This window comes from Tympanuchus pallidicinctus, unplaced genomic scaffold, assembly GCF_026119805.1.
Source record: "Tympanuchus pallidicinctus isolate F22 unplaced genomic scaffold, pur_lepc_1.0 scaffold1, whole genome shotgun sequence".
NCBI classification, from domain to species: Eukaryota; Metazoa; Chordata; class Aves; order Galliformes; family Phasianidae; genus Tympanuchus; species Tympanuchus pallidicinctus.
Genome location: NW_026294618.1, coordinates 14,503,975 through 14,518,820, shown reverse-complemented (window position 1 = coordinate 14,518,820; position 14,846 = coordinate 14,503,975). Strand labels below are relative to the sequence as shown.

The 14,846-nt window shown below is 40.0% G+C and overlaps 1 protein-coding gene across 2 annotated transcripts in view; it reads left to right on the top strand.

Annotated features, from left to right (window-relative positions):
* Window positions 1-14,846, top strand: part of TAF1B (TATA-box binding protein associated factor, RNA polymerase I subunit B) — a 44,411-nt gene that overhangs the window by 12,320 nt on the left and 17,245 nt on the right. For both annotated transcript variants that reach the window (XM_052680916.1, XM_052680907.1), the window contains exon 8: window positions 704-803. In XM_052680916.1, the coding sequence (XP_052536876.1) occupies window positions 704-803 (100 nt within the window). The remainder of the gene's footprint in view (window positions 1-703; window positions 804-14,846) is intronic.

Here is a 14,846-nt window from a genome sequence, read left to right as displayed (position 1 = left end):
ATTGGATAAGCCTAGGGTTTGGAGGTGCTGGTGTCTTGTTATTGGTAGATGTTGCTGAATCCCACAATAAGGATCTGGAAGAAAAAAAAAAATCCAAAATACTACTGTAAACTACAAGTCAGTTTTTAGTGAAAAATGCATTATTTGGGTGCAAATTCAAAATAAATGATTTTGGATTTTATTAGCACGCAAAATAATTGCTCACTGAAATTGTATATTTTTTTTTCTTAATCAGACTACAGAACGTAATTATCAGAGTTGTGGTTCTGGGTGTGTGCTCATAATTCTCTGACTCCCCTCCCCCACCCCCCGTTGCTTCACAACAGAAGGTGTTTCATCTTCATTTTGTAAAATTTACTTCTAGCATTAACGTTTTGAAAGAAAGACAAGAAAGAAAGCAGTTTCAAAAACACAGGAGCTGAAGAATGTGCAGAACAAACTGTATGCAAGCCTGCTGATTGTAAGCTTGCTGTGGTAACATCACCATTCGTCAGTCATAGCTGAGCTTGAATTTAAAGGCCCGTTAAAAGGATGGAACTGATGTTCATCCTGTGGAGCATTTAGGGGTGTGGAATTCAGATAGTATTGCTTAGGCAGTATAATACAGACGTTGTTTTGAACCAGAAATTGATACATGGATTAATTGTAGAACAAACATGCTTTTGTTGTGCTAACTGCTGTTTGTGTTCACTTTTTTACGCAGGTTTGTTGTTGAAGGTCATATTCCATATTTCAATGCTTATCAGCACTTTCCAGAGAAGATGAAGTTATATGGCCTTGATCTTAGGATCTTTTGTGTGGAGGTAATTTTTTTTTTCTTTGAATAATAGATTAAAAAAAAACCCAACCAGCTAATTTATCTTGTGGTATTTTAATTTTTTATTAATGTTCTAATAAATGGATTAAATCTATTCTTACACTGTAGAATTCAGGTTTCACATTATTGGAGTCTGTGCAGAACACAGTCCACTCAGAGACCTTCTGTGCTTTAATTGTTAACCAGTCTAATTAGGCTGATTACCTAAGTTAAAACAAATTCAGTAAGTACTTGTTGAGAAAAAAGTATTCTGAACTGCTGTTGGAATGTTCAGAAATAGGATTTGGTTTCGTGTCTGAGGGCTATGTGGTATTTGTGTAAAACTGCCAAAAAGCCTTTGTCTTCATCCTTTGGATTTGTGCCTCTCAACGTGGTTACACAGAACTTGAGTTTTGGCCCCAGCTAAATCAAAAACAAACAAAAATCCCAATTGAAGTTTTTGCGTGAGCTGTAGCTTGTACCACACCTCAGAATATGAGGTCTGGTTTGCAGAAAGGAGATCACAGTTGCCCAGGGAGGATCCCAGACGTTTTTGACTACGTGATTGGGTTGAAAATTGCGGAAGAAAACATCAAGGTGTTTCCTAGATCTTATGTTTCAGAACGATCTTACTTCTCATTGCAACACAGAGATTGCCAATCGTTTATCCACCTGTATCCAGTTTTGACATCTGAGTTTTGAGATATTCAGGAGACCAGGTGGTTGTCCTGGAGCAGGAAGTCAGATTGTGCAATACTCTATCCTCAAAGCACAGCCTATGTTTTTTTCTCCTTGGTGTTCTGTATATGGTATTCTGTAGACAGTTATGCTCCATGTCTTCTCTGATAGTGACAGGACAAGAGGGAATGGCTTTAAACTAGCAGAAGGGAGATTTTAGTTAGATGTTAAGGGGAAGTAATCTACTCAGAGCGCGGTGAGGCTCTGGCACAGCTGCCCAAGAGCTGTGGGTGCCCAATCCCTGCAGGCACTCAAGGCTGGGTTGGGTGGGCCCTGGGCAACCTGAGCTGGTGAGGGGCAGCCAGCCCATGGCAGGGTTTGGGTGGGTGGGCTGTGAAGTCCCTTCCAACCCAACCATTCTCTGATTCTGTGGAAAAACTTTTTATCAAATTATGGTCATTAAAGCATCTTACACGTCCTCTTACATGCCTTGTTTTTCATGTCATTATTTGTTGCATTTCAAGTCTGGTGAATGCAAACTGATAATATTTTCAAAAACAGCTGTTTCACTAGGTCATTCAGTAGTTTGGGGGTTTTTTTTATTATTTTCTTAACCATTTTTGTAGTAAATTTAATTGTTTCCTGTGCTGGCTGACTGCAACCCAAATTTTAATCAAGTAGTAGCTACATGGTTGCTTAAGATACAAAATCATAATAAGCTACCGTCTTATCAGTTAAACATAGATGAACTATAACTCAGTAAGAGTCACCATAGGTGTAAGTGCTCTCAGTGGCTTAAAAAACTATTTTCAGTAACAATTTTCCAGGTACCCAGCATAAAAATTCCAGAATTTGTGCAAGGTTGAAGTTATTAGAGCTTTAAAAAGTAAATGCAATAGTTACTACAAGGTGAGTTGCCTCTACTTTCTATCTACATAGTTGTGTGTGTATGTCCAACGTTTTTTACTCTTACTGTTACTCAGTTGGTGGAACTGAATGCATGGAACATAGCTTGCCTTAGCATTTCCAGCCAGTCAGTGTCAGTGCTGTGTGTAACGCAGGGAGTGAGTCTATATCACTGATGGCATTTCGTTGTCTTGCTTGCAATTTAGGAGTTGGAGGTGATGAAAGAACGTCGTATCTGTCCTGGGAAGAGAGGCTGAGGGAGCTGAGTTTTTTTTAATCCCTGAGCAGGGGCTTCATTGCAGTAAAATGAGTAAGTGCTCAACAGGAAGGAGTGCAGATGGAGTCAGACTCCTTTCACTGAACATCAGAAACAGTGGGCAAGACTTAGTGGGCACATTGTGGAAAAACAGGAGCTTTAATTTAAACATAAGATTTTCTAATTTTTTTAATTTTTTTTTTTATATACTGCAAGGGTGACTGAACACTGGAACAGGCTGCCCAAAATTACTGTGAAGCCTCCATCTCTTGAAATGCTCAAAGCCTGAGTGGACATGGTCCTGAGTAACCTGCTGTAGTTGGCCCTGCTTTTAGCAGGGGATGGGCTCAGTGATCTCCAGGGATCCCTTCTGATCTCCAGTGTGCTGTGATCTTCATGGTGTAGCATGCTTCGTATTCTCTGTCACATCTTCAGTGTAGGTGGCAATTAAATTATGCAGGATTTAGTAATGGAACAGCTAATAAGAAGGGTGTTTTCTGTATTTTTGCATTCTGCACAGGGTGAGCTTTGCTTAAAACCATCCACAAAGGTTTTTTTTGGACACCTTTAGACAAATGTGTCAGGCTATAAGAGGAGATAAGCACTATGTGACAAGTATTTTACGAAGGATAAAATTTCTTTATTCAAGAGCTTTGTGTAAAATGGGAAATGAGTTATTTATTTTCCATACGTATTCATTTTTCCCATTGCTCTCCTTTTTAAGCCTTCATTTCATCACACATCCTGTGCTTACCCCTTCCTCTATTAAAATCGTGCGTGTTAAAAGTTAGCACTTGAGAAGTGGGTTTTATCTAAAAGTACGTTCATGGGGCAAGCAGCAGCAGTAGCAGGATGCTTCTGAGTTCTTAATTCGGAATTTCTAAATTCCCAAGACAGCAGAAGAGAAGGAAATGTTCATCTTCTGCTGTGGGGGGGGGAAAAGCTTTTTGCTAAAGCAGACTAATAGCAGTCTCCATAATACTTGGTTTTTTTCTTTCTTGAGGACTTTTCTTATAAAGGAGATCAAGGTTTTTTCTTCCTACTTGCAATTCAGTTAACTACAGTTAATCCCTCTTAATCTGAAGGCATTTGCCAGTAGTTAATGCATCTTTGAAGAGTCATCTCTTTTAGGTGGAAATCATTTTTGTTTCCTTATTGCAGAGGTTATTTACCTTTAAAAGCCTGCTAGTGTAGGACTTAAAACTAGCTTGTGTATCAGTGGTAGTACATATAAAGCTCTGTGGCAAATTTGATTTCAGCTTTTTTTTTGATAGCATTTGTCCTCTGGTGAAGCACCACATCAATTTTTTTTTTTTTCCTCCATTCCTGCTTGATTGCAGGTTGATATTTTATTATTATTTTGTGTGTCTGGGAATGATTTTTGGTTTGATTCTCAGGTTATTGACGCGCACGCAAACTTACATGTCTATAGGTAAGCAGATGACTCCCGTGACTGTTGTGCAACTTGATTTACCAAAGTATTGAAGATAACAGACACGTCAGTTTGCAGTGTGTGCTGTGTGGAGCAGGATAGGTGTAGCCTCATAAATAGCTTTCAGGTCCGGTTGTTCTGAAGAGCTCCTGGAATGGCCTTCATTTTAGACGCACGAGTATCCAGGCATGGCGAGGAGCCAGATGTGTGACCTTGGTGAAGTTCCCTTCCTTCAGTCTCACCTGTGGCATTCAAATAGCTCTTTTCTTCCTGAACCTGTTAAGAACAGGGTTTTTTCCTAAGGGGTGAAGGACTAGGAGAGAATGGATGGTCAGTGAATGTTGGTCGGTCCTGTTCAGAGGGCCACTGAGCACTTCACTTTACAGAATAGTGTTGATATGCTTTGTGGCCTAGGACTCTTCAAATCAGTTTATTTTCTGGTTGGTTTTAATTTTGTTCTTAATTGCCTCCACCTGCTTTCATCCTTGATTTCTTCATCGTTGCTTCCTGTACTATACTGAGTTGCTGTGATTTGTTCTGTGTGAGTAATTCTGGGCAGTTCTCCATTGTGTTCAGTTTAATAAAAATTTTGATTCGTATTTGATCTGATAGGCTTTGATAGGAAGAAGAAGAGATTGAAAAGCGGTGCATATATTTGGTGCCCTAAGAAAAGGTGTCATTCATCCCGAGTCTTCCTTTCCTTCAAGTAAGGAGTGCTGGTGTTGAAATAGGCACCATAGTGTATTCTCAAGTGTGGTGGAAGACTCTTCAGCTCTTTCAGAATGTGCTTCTTTGGTGCAGAGAGTTTTATTCTGTGATTCTATGATTATTTTTTTTGAGTTAGAGGAGTGCATATCTTGCACACCTGCACGCGCACATCCTCTCTAGCTTCGATTATTATGTTTCTGTCTGCTTTTGATTGTGAAAGGCTTGCTGTAAGCAATGGCAGACAAACTTCTCTACACTGAAACTCTTTGAGTCTCGCTTTCTTCTTTTATAGCAGTCCATAGATTGCGTTGTCTTGCTGTTCTTATGATTTTATTTACTTTTATTTTTTTAATTCTTAGCAGTACTTTTGTATCTATGTGTGTCCATTATATTAAAGACAGTTGTGTTTTGCTTCTTTGTTTTGCGCGTGTTTTTTTTTTTTCAGTGGAGCAGCTGTTTTTGTGTTTGAGGTGTTATCATGAGTCCCCCAGTGGATTTCTGCTGCCTTTTTATTTATTTGCTCCCCTTGTATCAACTAGCTTTCCGTAAACGAGGAGAATACTCTTTTCAGAGAAGCAGCACCTGTAGATCTCCTTGTTGGAGCTGACGCTTCCGCTGGCTCTCTCCTCGTATGACCTTATGAAGGTTGTTTGACTGACAGGGTATTTTTAGCTCCCATTTTTCCCATTGTCATTGTACTATTTTCTTCAGAATCCATGCCAGGCTAATCATTGTAGAGTTCCTGCATCTTCCCGTTTACATTTTTAAATATTAATTTTCTGTGTCCTTTGATCTTCAGAATTTCTTAAGATATTTAAAAAAACAACATTTGTGTTTCAGAGAACGCCTGAGCTCCTCGGTTATTTCCTTGAAGCTTCTTGTGTGTAAATTTCCTAGGCCTATCCTTTGTGAAATACTTCATTTTATCAGATACTGCTTTACTTTTTTACAGGCATAAATTTTCTCTGCCTTCCATATTATTTTAACAAGATGGATTCTTGTTCTTCTTCCAGATATAGAACAAACTTTCTATTTATTCCTATTTGTTCCATGGCTTGCCTATTTACCTTGAAATTAAAGGTTCTTTTGGTGATGGTGAATGTGTTTTTTTTTGTCTACCTTCTTTGCTTTGTATGGCTTAGTTGCCTTCACCTTTCATTTCATTGCAGAATATCTACAATGCTGTTTCTTGCCTCTTTTATCCAGGAGATTGTTGTTGAGTTGTGCGCCTCCTGTTATGTTCTCCCATTATCTCAAAAAACCAAGAGCTGTCAGGCAGTGACCAACCAATGCTGCGTTTGGAGAGGCCTAAAGTACATCCTTTTAAGGCAGGAGCTGGGGATTTTGGTATATTTTACTGTTATAACTGAGAACAAGGTTTAAATTTGGAATTTGTATCCTTGTGCTGCTCAGTGTTGGACCCCTTTGCTTCCAAGTTTGCAATGATTCCATAATGATAATCTCTTGTCTTACAGCGTGACTACGTGTTGCTGACTTTTACCGTGATGGCAGATGTCAAAACCTCAGATTTTGCCCTTATTTCTAATTATTGTGATTATGGCAAAATTATAATGGGAATACAGTTGTTAATACTTGCAACCTGTAGACATTTTTTGCCTTGTGACCATCTAATAATTTAGTTGCTCAGTAAGAGCTGTTTTGAATAAAATAGGGTTGCACCACACATGCATATTTGAATCAACTCAGCATTGTTCAAGCATAGTAAAATCAGTTTTGTTTTGTAAATTTAGCTGACGAGTTTAAGAAGTTTAATACGCCTCCTGGTTTTGATTTCCCTGTGAATATTGGGGGCAGAAGAACTGACGATTAGCCTGGAGGAAAGTATAAAATAGGAGGATTTCTCATGGGTTAAGAAAAGAAAATTGCTAAAAACTTTGATGGTTACCTGCTGTATGCAACAAAAACTAGAATTTGGCTGTAGTCTTGAGGCTTTAAGGATAATGGCTCAATCTTAGAACTAATTTAACATTTATTCCTCATTAATTTCTAATAATCTTTGTCAAAGTGTAAAGGAGTTAGTGTAATTTATGCTATTAGGATTGATTGAATAAAGAAGGTATGCTATGACCAGAGGTAGAATCACCATTACAGGTTTCAGAAAAACTAGTTTTTTGTGTTTATGGTACTGAATGGAGAACGTTCATCACTTAGGTATCGAACTTAGTCTATTGCTCAGCTTATTAATGCTGGAAACAATTGTTTGCATTTACTTGTAACATACTTTGAGCTCCTTCTGTTTTCTTTCTTGAAATCGGGAGTGTATCACACATTGGTGAAATATTTTCCTGTGTTTGAAGTGCCTAAACCTAGACAGATAGCATCTGCTTTTGGAGGCTTTGGAAAGCAAGTACCTCTCTCACTCACATTCTCATTAGGTAGCTTAAATGTAGTTTCTTGATGTACATCACATGGAACATAGGAGAGAAGCTGTTACTAGAGCATTCATTCTTCTCTCTTTGCAGACGCTCAGCCCATCTCCTCAAGGGCTGGACAAGCTTGTGGAGCTGGTGTGCTGATTTTGCTCATGTGGGTCGTTCTTCCCACGTGTGCTAAGAACAAAGATCAAGTTATTTTTCATTGTTCTTTTAAATACAGTAAAAAGAAGTGGGTTACTTCTCACATAGCAAAGTAGCTGAGCAGCATTGTCACACGGGAGATGAGGTCTGTACTCAAACCCCAAGAGCACAGAGAATGATGCATTGTCTGTGAGCACTCTTAGTGGGAATGGCTGCAGAGCACAGTGCTGCACCTGCCGTGCTTGGAGCCAGGGGGTTGATGTTCTGGGTGAACTGTAGTGGTGGCATAAACTCATACAAAGCCAAACTGACCACTGAAGAGCCTTAGAAATCTCATGGTGATCATTTTTAATATCGTTAAGAACTAAGGTATTTATCCAGCCCTTCAGGCTAATTCCTCCACGCTCGTTTTGTTCCTTGATTTGTACCCTAAGCTGGATGTAGCATAACTGAGCAAATGATATTTCATACTTTGGGATTGTTTGATATCAAAGGTGCTATTTCTGGATCTACAATTTCATCAGCTTAAAAGCAGATGGATTAACATTTGCTTCATTACAGAGTTTCTATATGTTAATAGAAGTTTATAAACTTGACAGTGTTTCTTAAGTGCTCGTGTTTCTTTAGTTGTGGGTGTAGATTGAGTCTCCTAATTATAGTACTCTTCTAGGAGGGGTAGATGAAGTGAATCACTGTTTTAGGGCTTTATGATTTTTGTCCCAATGTCTAAGGAGGAGTGAAATTCCTCTGCCTACTTCTGTATTCTGAGTATTTTATGAGCTCATTCAACAGAAATTCTTGCTGAGGAAATCATGGGGGTTGGAAGGGGCCTACGTAGATCTAATCCAACCCCCTGCTAAAGCAGATTTCCTGCAGTAGGTTACACAGAAAAGCATCCAGACAAGTTTTTAGTATCTCCAGAGAATGAGACTCCACAGCCTCTCTGGGCAGCCTGTTCTGGTGCTTCGCTACCCTTATCATCCTCAGGCACCTCTCCCATTCCCCAAGACCTTTCAGAGGTGATAGAAAGCTTCTTGGCAGCTCAGCACTTTTGGGTGCATGCCATTGGGATCCATAGATTTGTGTGTCTCAGATTTGCCTAGATGATCTCTGATCGGATCCTCCTCAACAAAGATGTCTTCCTTTCTACAGTTTCTCTCTTATCTCCAGGGTCTGGGACTCCTCAAGGGCAGTCCTAACAGCAAAGACTGAAGCAAAGAAGGCATTCAGTAACTGTGCCTTCCTTCTCAGTGTCCTCTGTTAACAAGACATCCACTTCATTCAGCAGCAGACCAACAATTTTCATAGTCTTCCTTTTGCTATTGACATACTTACAGAAGCCTTCCTTGTTGTCCTTGACCTTCCTAGTCAGTTTTATTTCCAAGGCGGTCTTAGCCTTCCTCACTGTATCCCTGCGTGCCTTGACAGCATTCCTATGTTACTTCCAAGAGACCAGACCTCTTTTCTGCTGTCCATGGACTTTCTTCTTCCATATGAATTTTTCCCTGAGCTGCTAGCTCATTCATGTGGGTCTCCTCCTGATTTCTTACTCTTAGGGATGCACCAATCTTGAGCTTGGAGGAAGTGATGCTTGGATGTCAGCCAACTCTCTTGGACCCCATTACCTTCCAACGCTGAAACTCATGGGATGCCTCCAAGTAGGTCCTTGAAGAAGTCAGGGTTGGCTCTCCTGAAATCTTGGTTGGCAATGCTATGTATTGCCTTGCTTCTTCCATGCAAGATCACAGAATCACAGAATGGCCAGGGTTGGAAGGGACCTCAAGGATCATGAATCTCCAACCCCCCTGCCACATGCAGGGCCACCAACCTCCACATTCAGTACTAGACCAGGCTGCCCAGGGCCCCATCCAATCTGGCCTTGAACGGCTCCAGGGACGGGGCACTCGATTCCATCATTGATGTCATTGATAAAGATCCTGAATTCCACTGACTTGTAGTCACTGCATCCAAGGATGCCCTCAGCCTTCACGTACCCAGCCAGACCTTTCCTGTTTTTAACAAGGTCCAGCAGCACTCCTTTCCACCACTTGTGTCAGAAGGTTACCTTCCATGCACTGCAGGAAACTCCAGGACCATGTGTGCCTGATAGTGTTGCTCTTCTGGTAAATATCAAAGTGATCAAAGTCCCCCAGGAGAACGAGACCCTGTGATTGTGAGCCTACTTTCTGCTGTCTGTAGTAGGCCTACCATTTGGTGACTGATTTGGCATTGTTAATTTGATGGGTGATAACAGTGCATTCTCTAAGTTGACATTGACATCTAAATTAATTTGACATTGCCATTTGGAAGTTTATTGATTAAAATGAGCATGTTGATAAATTAAGCCATTGTCTACTCTGAAGATGGTTTTTAAAATAAAATGGTCTGCTGAGCATATTGGGAGAGTTAGCCTTGTAGAAAAATTGTGGTATGGAGGCAAGTAACCTCTTCTGTGTTGCAAACAGCTTTGAATGAGATGGAAAAAAAAAACCAACAAAACCCGCTACCTTCTTAACCAGATTTCTCATGCAAGAAAACTGCTCCTTTCTGCATCTACTAAAATACATAATCTCTCAGCTTGATTGTTATGAGAATATAGATAAAGCAAATACAGTTTGAAACTTCTAAGGTTTTCATCCTATCCAGCAGTTGACTGATGTTATTTTGAGACTACTGGGAGAGAAGAGTAGGAAACAAAGACATTATGTGGGAAGGAGAAAAACTTAAAAGACAAGATAGAGTACAAGCTTTGTTTTTTTTGTGTGGCATCATTATAGTGGGTAAAGATCACAGTGGGCAAGCATTGCATTTAATTTTTGCTCTTCTTTAAGAAAAGACTGTGATTCATTGACCCACAAGCTTCAATCAAGTAGAGATATATTTTTTTCACCAGTATCTGCTTTGTGTCCAAGTACACCCATAAGGTGTATCTGAATCAACAGAAATACCCATTAAGTCTGTCTAATAGGAAGTTTTTTTTTTTTCAAGTAGAAATGTTTTAATGTTCTCTGGAAGCTGATATGATCAATGTTATGTTCATGTACCAACCTTAATTTAAATATCTGCATGATCTTAATTATACGGGTTTCTACAATTCCTTCATGGTGTTTTCAAGCATGCAGCTGTTTTAGTCCAGCTATATTAGAATTATTTTCTAGTAATTCCTGACTTCTAATAAGGAACTGTAGAATGAAGCATTGTTAATGTATAAATCCCTCATACTCCTCACGCTACCGAATTCTGGTTGGATTGATTTGTTGGTTTGTTTGTTTTTGGTTTTTGTGCTGCTGTTGGTTTTGGGGTGTTTTCTGATTTGGTTGGTTGGTTTCTTTTGTTGGTTTTTTTTCTTCTTTTTGTTTTGGTTGTTTTGTTTTTCTTACCCTCTCTCAAAAAAAAAAAAAAATCCCAGGAGAACAAGATTTGTGGAGTGACAAAAATGATCAAAAGCAGATACAGGTTTCCTAGGCAAGAAACAATTCAGTTTATCTACTTACCTTTCAAGTTAAAGAATGGTGATGGTTTTATTTTGTTCAGACGGCAGCCATTCTGAATCTCTCCCAGTATTGCTCCTTGGGAAGCACCAGACAAAATTTGCTAGTCTGCTGGTTCAGAATCAAACAGCAGAGAATTTTTCTTTTGCATCTTGTGGATAATTGGTGGAACTTATTGCTGTCAGACATTCTGGGTGTTAGTAGGGTCAGAGAGTGACTGGACAAGGCCCACAGAAGAAAAGGCATGCAGAACTAGTAAGTGTTGGCTCAGCCACAAACTGTGTGAAGCTGGACAAAAAATTGGGAAGGTGTCCTTGTGGCTTACTTAGCTCTTAAATTCCTTCCCACTCATCTGTCTTGCTTGCTGCTGGACACAAGGCTAAATAGATCTTCTTGGATAGAAGTGGTACAGCCACTTTTTGTTGCTGTTCTGGGATTAAAGTTAGGGTTTCAATTTGTGGGTTTTGTGCTCTGGAGAAACTTTTTTGGGATGGTGAAACTTTGTGAGATAATTAATGAAAACCAGCTACTTTTCTTCCCAACGCTAGGAGCAGGAAAGAACAATGGCACAAAATCTGGCCTAAAAATGTGACAAGGTAGAAGTGAGAAAGATAAGGTAAAAGAGAAAAAGTGAGGGTAAATAGTGGGTCTTCTGGGAGACAGGTATTTTAACACGTTACTGCTAATACTTCTAAACAACCTTCTGTTTGTTTCTTTTTGGCTTTTAAGATAAGCATAGGTCTTGGATTTGTGAACAGATTACACTAATACAGTCTTACTTTCACGTCTTTGAATTGTGACTAAGATTATAAAGTTGAGTGTGCAGATTTTAGGAATTACTGAAGGTATTTGCAAAGTGTGCTAGGGCGTAGCTATTAATCATTTAATCGCTTACTGTTTCTATAACAAGATAGTGTTGCAGTTTAATGCACAGAAAGTCATGAGCTGCTTGTCTGTCTTTTCCTTTTCTTCATCTAACGTGGGAGTTTAAGCCTGCTTTAGCACGTGCTAGGTAAAGCCAGCACAGCTGCAGAACATTTGCTCTGTTTTGTCCTTGGGTGCCCATCAGGTGCTGTGGTGGCTGTTCTGCTCAGGCCGGGGGTAACGGGGCACTGCTGCTGCCTTACTGTTGGGACCCCAGGATGGAGAGACTTCCCAAGGCACCACTGTGCACCTGGGGTACTGCCATGAGTAACCCTCAAGATTTCCTAAACCCTGTGGAGCTGTCACCTTGTTTAATAAGTTTTTCTTTCACGCTGCCTATTCAAAAGGATTTCGTACCACTTCATAATCTGATCCTGGCTAATACCCATGACTTCAAGTCATCACACATCTCTGAGGAAACCACTGCCCTTGGGATTGTTTTGCAGCCTGGATTTTGGTGCACTGTGTGTTTATATTTTAGTTTGAGTCTGAGTCAAAGTGAGGAATTGCTGATGAAATCGATGAATTAACTCATGAATGCAGGTCAGTACATTCGTTCTGTTTTCTTCCAGAGTGTTCAGTCATAATGACAGCAGCTTTCTGCTTCTGGGATTTGCACCCCCTAGGCTTGTTTGTAGCTGAGCTAAAACTATTTACTGAGGTCCTTTTGCAAAATCCCATTTTGTCTGATGTGGAAGGATCCCCATTCTCCCAGTTGAAATTTGAATGAGCCCTCTGATTTTTGTTTTTAATGGCAGCTCTTGAAGGAATTCAAATTGACACAGAAGCCAGTCATTCTTGTTTATTTTTAAAAATCTTCTAAGAGAGAATTCCAGCCATACAAATTCTGCTAATCAGCCATGCTGCTTTTACTTTCCAAAACAAGCAGCAATTCCTGCTTTGGTCTGCAGTGCTTTTGCCATACTCTGTAATCTTAATTTGGGGGGATTCCTTCTCTCTGTTATTTGTTTTCTTTCTTTCTTTCTTTGTAATTTTGTATTCTTGTTCACTTTTAGCAGGTGCATGTACTACTCGCTCACAAAAAAAAGAATAGTGCAGAATGGAAAGAATCAAGGGCGAGGCTTTTATTTAAAAAAAAAAAAGCTGAGGAGGAAGTTCACTGCTGAAAGGGTTATTGTAATCAAGTTTATCACGGGAGCTTGCTGTTGTGTAACAGAAACTCTAGCTTGTCCATACCTGCCTTCAAGCATTACTTAATGAAGAAAGAAAACAAACCTACTAAAATATTTATGAAATTCAATAAAATCTGTTCCTGAAGTCCTGTAGCTCAATATGTTTATGACAGTTCAGTTCCCTGCTGGATTGCTCTCTCCATTTATAGAAAGACCACATTTTTTAGAAAAATATTTGTTGCTCAGATTTAACTTGAGCATGAGCAGAGCAACATTCATACACGTCTCCCTGTTGGTTTAATAATATTGAAACTCATTTATTCAAAAACCACTTTAGCCAGGAACCTGCCTAATGAACAAGGCACAAGTAGGATATTAAAAAGCCTGCAATAGAGCCAAACAACTTTTTTTTTCAGTAAAGGTACACTGTTGGGGGTTAGACTAGATGATCTCCAGCCCCTATGTTTGTGTGGTTTCGTGATCTGTGCTGAATGCTCAGTTAGCTCTTTCTCTTGCATGTAGGTTGCTGGCTCATCATTCACGTACCATTCCTTGATTAAAAACTGCCTGCGTCAATCCCATGCAGTCAAATATCCTAGCACGCCTAGAATTAATTCTCTCAATGTGTAAACATTGTTTATTGAGCCCTCTTCTAAAATGGATCTTTTCTCTACAACAATCCTCAGTAGCAACTTCAAGCATATCCTGTGTCTCTTGCCTTTCCTAACAGAACTGTTGCACGCGATGTATTTTTCAGCAGTTGTACAAATGGAACTGTAGCAGTTTCACCTGCCTTTGTTCTTCCTGTCATTTGGTTCCCTTTTAATAATTCCAGGCACACCCTTTGCTGTTACATCAGCATCTGTATATGATTCATGGATATCAGTGTTTGAAGAACTGCATCTGCTCCTTTCATCCACATTAAAATGGTGGTACCAAGCCATGCTCAGTGCCAATTGAATCTGGTCCTCTGCTTCCGATGATGACCTAGGGAGGGATGAGGGAGCAGTGGTTCTCCCTGGAATCCTTTCACGTGCACCAGCAATTTGAGACTGAGACAGTTTTGAACAGCAGTGGTAATGGTCCCCATCCTCTAAATGGCCTTTGTCTCTGGTATATACCCTGTACTCCAGCAAAGAAACTGTTCATACAGAATTTAGCTTTACTCTGCATGGAGTCTAACTGCAACACAGCTCTCTACCTTAGTTTGGCCACCTCACTTAGGTGGGAAAAGAATGTTATCTATTTCTGAAGGTTTTATTAGTGGTAAAACATTAAAGTGCACTTAATTTGCATGTGATGGTTATTGCAGTAATTTCATGCTGCTGCAGGTGGGGTGATGATGAGGCAGATAGATGTTATGCAGAAGGGGGAAAAAGAGACACAAAAAATATCCATCAGTAAGATTTGTTGGTGAGTATTTGAGTGGGGCAGCCAGATTAGTACAAGTGCACAAGAATAGTGGATTGGTGAGGGCAGGACCCCAGCATGGGGAAATGAACTTCAGTCATCTTAGGAGTTTGGGCTTTCCGATCACGTTAGGTATCACATAACAATTAGGTCACAAGGTCATTCAGCATTAAATACTAGTTTGGGTGTACATTTCACAGCTGATTTGTTTATTGCCTTTATTGGCAGTTCTTTGTGCAGCCTGGTGGGCTGTATCCTACCCAAGGAGGGGAGGACAGCTTTCTGCTCCAGAGAACGAATGCAGCTCAGCTGAAGTAGCTGAGTAGCAGAAGCAAAGCACAGTGTGCCAGGCTCTGCAGAGCACTTGCTTGACTGCTGTGATAGCTCATTTCACCTTAGCTAGTTCTAAAGCTAGCTTGGTTCCTGGCAGTGTATGTCTCAACGCAGGCTTTGTTCAGAGGTGTTTACACACATTTGAGTACCCTCTTGGAGTGCCCATTTGTAGTACTCTGATGGGCTTATTAACTTTAACTAAATATCTTCTGTTTTATGGACGTGCCTTGCTTTAGTGAACC